The sequence below is a fragment of the Rhamphochromis sp. 'chilingali' genome (genome assembly GCF_963969265.1).
Source record: "Rhamphochromis sp. 'chilingali' genome assembly, chromosome: 8".
NCBI classification, from domain to species: domain Eukaryota; kingdom Metazoa; phylum Chordata; class Actinopteri; order Cichliformes; family Cichlidae; genus Rhamphochromis; species Rhamphochromis sp. 'chilingali'.
This window is the reverse complement of record NC_137935.1, coordinates 26,190,782-26,200,280: the sequence shown is the minus strand read 5'-3', so window position 1 is coordinate 26,200,280 and position 9,499 is coordinate 26,190,782. Positions and strand designations below refer to the sequence as shown.

The 9,499-nt window shown below is 40.0% G+C and overlaps 1 protein-coding gene across 1 annotated transcript in view; it reads right to left on the bottom strand.

The window, feature by feature from the left end:
* Nucleotides 1-901: 901 nt before the first annotated feature.
* The window catches only part of lekr1 (Leucine-, glutamate- and lysine-rich protein 1), a 129,308-nt gene continuing 120,710 nt past the window's right edge, over nt 902-9,499 (bottom strand). Inside the window, exon 12 of the mRNA XM_080888370.1 lies at nt 902-2,375. Coding sequence (XP_080744496.1) covers nt 1,920-2,375 — 456 coding nt within the window. The 3' untranslated portion in view covers nt 902-1,919. The remainder of the gene's footprint in view (nt 2,376-9,499) is intronic.

Here is a 9,499-nt window from a genome sequence, read left to right as displayed (position 1 = left end):
TAGCAGCTGCTAATCAAGCTTGCAACTGTTAGCTGGAAACTTGAATTTCCTCTTTATCGAATTAAAATGTTCCTGTGAGATTAATAATAAAATGTTTGATTTTGCAGATATTTTGTTTTACACTTTTTACACATCATTTACACATAGTCCATGATAATTTGTTGATTAAAAGATTAATTAAATTGTGAATTATCCAGTTTCACCTTAGCAGTTGAGAGCCCACGTGCATGAGAAGCGCTCACAATATTAAAGAGTAAAATTCTACAATTCCATAACAACTGAACAAACTCCATGTGATGAAGGTCATGTGATAAGGCAAGAAGATTTGCGATAAGTGAGTACACAGAGCTTAATCTGGGATTGCTTTGTTAACAACAATTCCAGATCAAGGTCAAGATTCCACTGTGAAGCCTATTTTCTCACTCACACAAGCAGTTATGTATATAAAAAACTAATATAGAACAAAAGAAGAAGAAGAAGAAGAAATGTAGCTCAAATTTGAAGAAGTAAGCCAAGTCTTCCTCTTACACCTAAATGGACAGTACACTATGGACACAATTATACAAGTAAGAACTTTCTGTGACTTAAGGTGAGTGATGGTAGAGTTAGGATATAAATAATCACTCTCTGAAAACTCACACACGGCAAAGTCACAGGCAGTGTATAAAACACACACAAGGCCACACACTGAAACACAGGAAGCCAACACTGTGCTTGTTACAAAGCACAAAAAATGCACTTAAATCACACTAAGAACCAGTATCTTGTTGTTTTTATTATAAGGAAGTCATTAGAATCACCAAAGCTTACAGCAAGTGGAAGCCTCTGAAGTAAGTGACAACCTAATTGAAAAATGCAATTAACCAGTAGCAAATTTATTACTACAATGATGACAGTCAACTTGAGGTAAACTTTCCCCCCTTTACGTGTTGTGGTAAATGTCTTATTAACCCTTCGAAGAACATATGTGCAGGTTTTACTGGCACACAGTCTTTGTTTGAGAACATCCTCTCCACGCCGACAAAGGTTTTTTAGCAGATAAACCATATGTGTGTGTTCTGGCAAACAGGAAATGTTGGCAGGATATAATAATTTTTCCCCCCCACCTTTTTTAAGTGAATGAAGTGCACGTGTGCATTGTCTCGCAGATGGATTGGAAAGAGGGACACGGGGTGAGCGAAGGCTTGTGTGCATGTGTGCCAGTAAGCAGGGAAAATAGTTCCATGCCACAAACACACACACACACACACACACACACACACACACACACACACACACACACACACACACACACACACACACACACACATCTCTCCCATCATGCCAATTTATCCCAAATGTAGGGGAAGAGGAAAAGAGAGGAGGAGGAGGGGATGGAAAGACCTTCCACAGAGTGAATGATGTCAATAACACACAAAGCCTCAGGGGAGAAGGCTGGGTAATTGTTGTTGTGTGCGTGTGTGTGCGTGTGTGTGTGTGTGTGTGTGTTTGTGTGTCTGGGGATGCTTACCATACAGTTTCTTTTGTGTTTGCCTGCCTTTTGTTTGTGTCCACGGGTAGCAAGGGACATGCTGTCATGCTCCTTAAAGCTGTGTGTGTGTGTGTATTTGAGTGTGCGTTGTTTGTGAAATCCTGTGCGTGCCAGTGAGTCTGCGTGAGTCAGGTTGTGAGAAAACAAGTGCATATCTGTTGCTGAGTGTGTGTACTGAGAGTTTACTAGTGTGCAAACAAGGACTCAGGCGCAGTGCCTTATCTGAGTGTGTGTGTGTGCAACTTTTAAAGTAGTCAGTCAGATAATTAGTTTAAAAGAAAAATAAGATGCTATTAAAACGAATGTAAAAAACATAATTAAACTACTATTGATATCTGCTTCGTTCAGTAACTGATTAACACACGTACAGGCCTGTTTGGCTTGCTTTTCAGAGCGTCTCCTTCCTCTCCATCACTAAATTGACCTTACGTTTGACTTCACTCACTGTGTAGCTTGTTTTCAGTTTGGGCAGTGTCACCTCTTTCTGTTTTTCTCCACCTAGCACTCTCCCACTGCTCCAGGACTCCAAATTCCCCAATCCCACTTGTTCTCCACCCGTGCCCTGGCCTCTGCCTTTGTCTGTGCAGGCGGGCGAAGGCCGGAGTCTGCTTGGGGAGGCCAAAGAGCGAGTGAGCGGTGCCCGGGCTTGACCGTGTTTGTGTACATTTTTGTTCCCTGTTGGTGTGTGTCTCTCCAAGTGGTCTGGAAGTGAAAGCTTTAAGGTGTCCTGATGAGATGCCTGGGATCGCAGCCCGAGGAGCTCCTGGCGAGCCTGAGACAGCGCAGCAGTTAGCTCTTCCCTCTCTTGACACTCCCGCCTTACTGTGTCCTCGAGTAACGTTACCTGGATATGAACAAAAAATGAATCGTTCAGAGGATCTCATCAACAACTTTTGTTTTATTTTCAAATAAAGAAGGAACAATTCACCTCTGTTTCAGTTTCTCATGCACACATATTAATATTAACCTATTTTTTATGAGCTAATCAGCTTTGAACCAAGCTTAGCTCAAGTTCAAAGCAGTAGTTCAAAGCTGACTCAGTCATGCAGAGATTTAACAAATAAAATACACTCTGTACTTCATTTGTTAAATCTCTGCATGACTGGCAAAAATGGCTAAATATTTACAGTTTAAAGGAGGGGTTGTGACTGTTTGAGACCATAAATGGCAAATATGGATAAAGTGATTAACCAGGGCCCTGTGCAAGTTTTATTTTTCTGTAAAACATGCTTACTGCATTCACCTCCTCACCAAATATCCCAAGCTGCATTAGGCATCCGGCTTCTACCTGACTAATGTGCAAACTTTTGAGCTATGGTGTGTGTAAATGAGACAAACCAGTGCAAAAATCACCTTTTCACTACACAGGATGCACAACGCACCAGGGCCCCAGGAACAGGAAGTAAAGGGCTGGGTTTAACTCACAGGCAAACATTTAAAAATTAAATAGGCATTCTTTTAAAGCCCTCCATAGCTTTGTCCTAATTTTACACGCATTTCCCACCAATATGGCACATGGCAATAAAGACTGCTTATTGGCTCATTTAATTACAAGCATGTGCCATTTCAATGGTTTGCATCATTATGGCCATCTGCTGTTTGATAACACACACGTGTTGCTTGCAGCCCAAAAATGGTGAAGTGACAAACCTAATCACCAAAATTTAACAGATACTAAAAGGCGGATCTTTGTAAGCAGTCTGTGTGGACTCAAAACAATTAACACCACACAAATCTTACGGCAATCACTCCCACATGCTTTTAGCACAAGAGCGGGGTGATGTATAGACTGCACAGCTTCCATAATGGATTTTTTACACTCTAATTATGAATTTTAAGGCTAAAAAAAGGCTACTTGACTTGCATGAAGAAAATAACACTTTAAAGGTTGAGTGAGGCATCCTTCTTTTTCAGATTTTGCTCTACTGGCCATCTGGTCTGTTTATTTCTCCTTGCAATGTGTTTATATTGTGTTGTTTAGCATGTTAGCATGCACCACATTCACTTTCACTCTTAGATGCAGTGTTTTGTTTGCCCAGTCTACCTTCTCCCCAGGCCTGTGTGTAAGCAGGAATACCACTGTCGCAGACTGGCTGCAAAACAGTGCTTTTATTCCAATATTTACAAAACCAGGGCAGTGCACAGACAGCTAGCTGACTGTGTGGTATTTGGTAGATGTGCAGTTGCTTAAGAGCATTCATACAAGGAATAATAAAAACAGAGACACACTAATATCCACCTAAAGTCTGATAAATTAAGCCATTGGGAGGTATTGATTATAAATTTACATTTGTTTGAAAAAAATTGTTAAATCTTTTACTTGTTTTTGTTACTTTTATCAGTGTGATGAGGTTCATCAGTTTGCTAACAGCACTAAAAACTGAAACAAATGTGAAGAACCGAAATGGGTCAATCAACTACATCTCGGAGCTAGGCTAAGCAAAAATGCGCTGCTCCTGTGTTTGTGTCTGGACTCTTAAATGCTAATGCTTTCACAGGCGTGTCAGCTAAAACCGATGATTTAGGCACCCTGAAGATGAATGAATTTAATCCAGAATAAAATGAAATATGTTGCTTTCAGATTTGTCTGAGTAAGCATTGGATGTAAATTTTAAGCCTTTAATATTCTCACTAGCCACACTATACATCAAACACTCACAAAGCCATCATCAAAAAATGCTTTAATGTGAGTTTTGCGTGTGTTTTTAAAGTGTGTGTGTGTGTGTGCGTGTGTGTGTGTGCGTGAAACATAAACGCACTTCTTGACTTGAGAATGTGACTGTGAGATTGTCTCTGTGTGTAAATACTGCCCTGGCCCCAGGGTGTACATCCACATCTGCTTCTCAGACAGGCCCATCATGGAGGACATACAGTAAATGCGTGTATACCGGCTTTTCACATTCATATTTTATATATAATTATCTGTCTACAATTGTCAGCATATGTACACGTGTTAACAGATGCCTGTGACACACTTTTCCAGCTTTGCGTGCTGTGTCGCACCTCACGCTATTATTGTGAGAGTGTGTGTGTGTGTGTGTGAAACTGTTTGCACACGTTGGGCCACTTCCTAAGTGTGTGTATGTGAGTCTCCATCCTGTATGTTTATATGCAGCCATGTGTTAGATCATGTAAACGTGCGCGTGTGCGTGTGTGTGATGTCATGCATGCCAGTCTAGCTGCAATAGGGGCTCCTAGTGAGAGCAGGATTACAGGGCTATTAGAAAGAAGTCACACGCAAACTTACAGAGCCCCTGCTTTTAATCTTACACAGTAAACCACATTCCACTGGCAACACACACACACACACTCAAATGCACATAAAATACAGTTTAAGACCCTCATCAGCATATACATACTGTATTTAGTGATGCAGATCTACTGTGGAGTGCATGTTTGCACACGCAACGTTGCATGTGGTGTGTGTTCTCTCTGTTGTGTGACTTCAGTGGTTAGTGGGGGGGGTTAAAGGTTAGCCATTTGATCCCTCAGACACAGTGTGACCTTTCCCTCTTCTCCTGGTCAGCTGCAACAAAGCCACAGACAGACAGGAGGGGGAGGGAGACAAGGAGAGTCCGGGACACAGAAACAGACAACATAAAGGAATAGAGACAGAGTTCAGGGGACGGGCAAGAAAGAAAAAAACAAAGCAAAGCAGCGAGAGGGGAGAGATTCAAGCCGAATAGGAGAAGATTATGCAGTTATTGCTGGCTTGATCTCCATACTGCTCCAGCCACAGAGTGACACGCTAAAGAGGCCACAGCATCTGCAATGCTATTGTTTGAATATCACTTTTTTACAGTTACTAAAGGCTCCACATTATACCCCTTTTTAACCAGTTAATGCAAGTACCACATGTCCCCAGAGTGTGTATGTTTCAGCTTAGAATAACACACAGCTCATTATTTCTTCCACGCCTGCACAGTTTTGAGCTCGGTTTCAGCATGTGCAACTTTAAATCAAACTGGAGCTGCAGCTACACCCGCCTCTTTCAGAAAGAGGTCTGTGCAGAGCAACAGAAACAGAAATAGAATAAATAAAAGCATGTGATGCAATGTAACGCTTAATAAAAATAAAAATGTAACTTCTAACAAGCTTTTAGACTTTGTGGTTCAGGTAATTATGGACACTGCACTAAAATAATTTTGCCATTTGGATTTTTTCTTCTTCTTCTCCTTCTTCTTCAGGACAGTATGTCCTTAGAAATGAAAAACTGAATCATGGCTGTACTAATGAATTATGAGCATGTATTCTCCCTCTTAACCTGCCAAACTCACCTCCAGAATACACTGGAGAACCACAAGAACCAAAGTTAGTCCCTCTTTGTCTGATTTTTCTGCTGTTGGTGCATATGTTTATGACTTTTTTTGCTGAACCTCAATAAACTGCTTTAATAAGGAAGCTGAATCGACAATGGACAGGCTTAGTTCATCACATTCTGGACCTGACGTGACTGCTGGTGAGAGGTCATTTGAAGGAAGTTGCCAAGACGCTGCAACAGTATCTGACCAACGAAATGGCATAATGACATAACAAGTTCATAGTCGAAATCCAGTGACCATTTTTCATAGAGGAAAGGGCGGTGAAAGCTCGCATTTGAATAGGAAAGATAATCTAGAAGCGTTATACTGATTGATCTTCTCTAACTACAGTCACAGCGCAGTCAAATATGGTGACAAAGAACAGAAAGGCGGGGTGGTGATGGGGGGAGAAGCCGCTGTGCTGAAGGTCCATGAATGACATTAAAAGAGCATGTCAGCTGTGAAATTGGCATCAGGACACCTTGAACTGGCTTAACCTATTTGGACGGGCGCTTCGAACGGGAGACCGCTGATGAGACGGTGGGCGGACAGAAAGGGGGAGGGTCGTTAGAGGGCTGACAGATTGTAGCGATACAAAGCTCAGCTGCATGACTGAGACAGTCATGCAGAGGAAACCAAGGTGATTAAGCAGTGATGAGAAGAAGATGACTTGACTATAACGACCTTTGTAGATTAGGGATGGATCGTCTCCTCTGATGAGTCTTCTGTGAGTTTTGCTTTTACTTTCAAGTTCAAACTGAACATTTCTTTTAACAGAAACAACTTAAAAAATACACAAAGATTTTGCCTGTGATGCTTTTATGTGGCTGTGTACAGTTCAAATAAAAATGCAACATAAATGATCCTAAAGCACTTTTTCTTCATAATTTAATATTTCACTGTTGCTTAAACTATTGCAGCTCATATAGTGGGATGTCTTCACAATGTGTTTCAACTGAAGATTAAACATTTAAAGCTGGACTTACCTTGGACAGAGACTTTTTAAAATAATTTTGGTTTTGTACATTACAATGAATTTTAAATGAAACAACTCAGATGTAGCTTTAATTCAGTGTGTTAAGCAAAAAGATTGAATAAAACTTTCAGAAACTAAAGCATTTTTTTAACGCAATACCGTCATTTCAGGGGAACAAAAGTACTTGGATAAATTAAATAACTGAAAATAAAGTGTTTATTTCTAATACTTGGTTGAAAACCCTTTGCTGGCAATGACAGCCTGAAGTCTTGAACTCATGGACATCACAACGTGTTGGGTTTCCTCCTTTTTAATGCTCTGCCAGGCCTTCACTGCAGCGGCTTTCAGTTGCTGTTTGTTTGTTGGCCTTTCTGTCCAAAGTTTTAACAAGTGAAATGCATGCTTAGTTGGGTTAAGATCAGGTGACTGACTTGGCCATACAAGAATACAACCTCTTTGCTTAAAACTCCTGGGTTGCTTTGGCTGTATATTTTGTGTCATTGTCCATCTGTATTATGAAACACTGTCCAATCTGACTGCATTTAGCTGGACTTGAGCAGACAGTATGTCTCTGAACACCTCAGAATTCATTCGGCTGCTTCTGTCCTGTGTCACATCATCAATAAACACTAGTGTCCCAGTGCCACTGGCAGCCATGCACAACCAGGCCATCACACTGCCTCCGCGGTTTTACAGATGATGTGGTATGCTTTGGATCACGAGCTGTTCCACGCATTCTCCATACTGTTTTCTTACTTCACTCTGGTAGAGGTTGACAGTTCAAAGACCGATCTAGCCTTTTTATTCTTGAGGCTTATGAGTGGCTTGCAGATTATAGTGAACCCTCTGTATTTACGTTCATTCAGTCTCCACTTTATGGTAGACTTGGATAATGATACGCCTACGTCCTGGAGAGTGTTGTTCACCTGGCTGGCTGTTGTAAAGAGGTTTCTCATCACCATATAAATGATTCTGCAATCATCCATCACTGTTGTCTTCTGTGGACGTCCAGGTTTTTTTTGCATTGCTGAGTTCACCAGTGCTTTCTTTCTTTCTTTCTTTCTTTCTTTCTTTCTTTCTTTCTTTCTCAGGATGTACCAAACTGTAGATTTTGCCACTACTATTATTGTAGCAATTTCTCAGATCTTTTTTTTTCTGTTTTTGCAGCTTAAGGATAGCTTTTAGCTCCTTTGACTGCACGTTGTCTGTTCAAAGCAAAATGTTCCTGATGAAAGCACGACACCTCAAATCAAGCCCAGGTCTTTTATCTGCTCAATTGATAGTGATACAATGAAGGAATTGCCCACAGCTGTCCATGAAATAGCCTTTGAATCAATTACCTTTTGGTCCCTTTAAAAAGTGACACATGTTAAGGAGCTGAAACTCCTAAACCCTTGATCTAATTTAAATATGGATGCAGTCAAAGGAAAGCTGAGAGTCTAGTAATTATGTCCATGTCCAATATATAACTATAATTGGAATAGATTTCAGTAAACTATGTTTAGTTAGGTCCAAATATATAAGGACCTAAATGTAAATACTAACTGTGGCTCTAATTACTTCTAGTAATGTGAAAGGACAGAAAATTCCCCCGTTTCTGGTTCTTTTTTTGGTTGTTCCACTTTAATTTGGAGAATTGTATTCATCTGTTGGTTTACTTCTGCCCTTTGCTCGATATTTCTGCTTTTTACATGCTGCCTGTGTTCAATTAGCCAGTCAGTCTCTTCAGTATATACACAAACCACTGTTCACTTTACAGTTGCCAGAACTTGTACTTTACACAGCGTAGCTTTCCAGACATTTCCCAGATTGTATTCCCTTTTTCATTTTCTTTTTCTTTTTAACTTCCCTGTGTTCCTGCTTGGCTTCTTCATCGCTTACTTTTACACCGTTTTTTTGGACTCTCTTTTGCCTCCCCCTTTGTCTCTGTGTGTATGACCTTTGTCTGAAATAAAACTTTAGGGTTCTGGATTTTATCTCTGGCCGGCTCGCCACAAATGATTTAAAAGTTCTTACATACCTGGTACACATTTTAATTACAGGCTTCTGAAACTAAATTTCCAAAAAGCATATTGCCAAAGCAATATTAAAGAAAAGCACTCTGAGAGCACAAACTTTAACCAAGGCAGCTAAATCTCTGGGCAGCATTTACTTTTAAGGGAACTGTGGTGTATTATGGATTCATTTAGTTTTCTTTGTTCTTTTCAAACTTAATTTAAAAAGTTTGTTGTGCATTAAAAATCAGATAAGGGCAGCATGACAGATGTTTACTTTGATTACACATTCGTTGTGTAGGAGTAGGTAATGGATAATAAGCATTGATTTGTAAATAACTAGACATGAATAACACGAACTTGTTATATAATATTACACTGCAGTATATTTCTGGAGTGTAAAATTGAGGTCAGAGGTCAGCTATAATGTGATATTTAGAATACCCATGTAACAGTATCATTTCCTAAATGTTGCCAATACAAAATAAGGCAGCAGATTTTTAAAAGTATGAAAATTTGACCTTATTTGACCTTGAAGAAGAGGTCAGAGGTCAAGAAACATAATTTTAAAAATCTCTATATGGCTTTATTATCACTTTGACCATCAGATCGATCTATGAACCTTGGAGGTCAGATATCAAATATTTTAAATCTGTATACATTACTATCTATGACAATATAGACCACACTGTAAGAA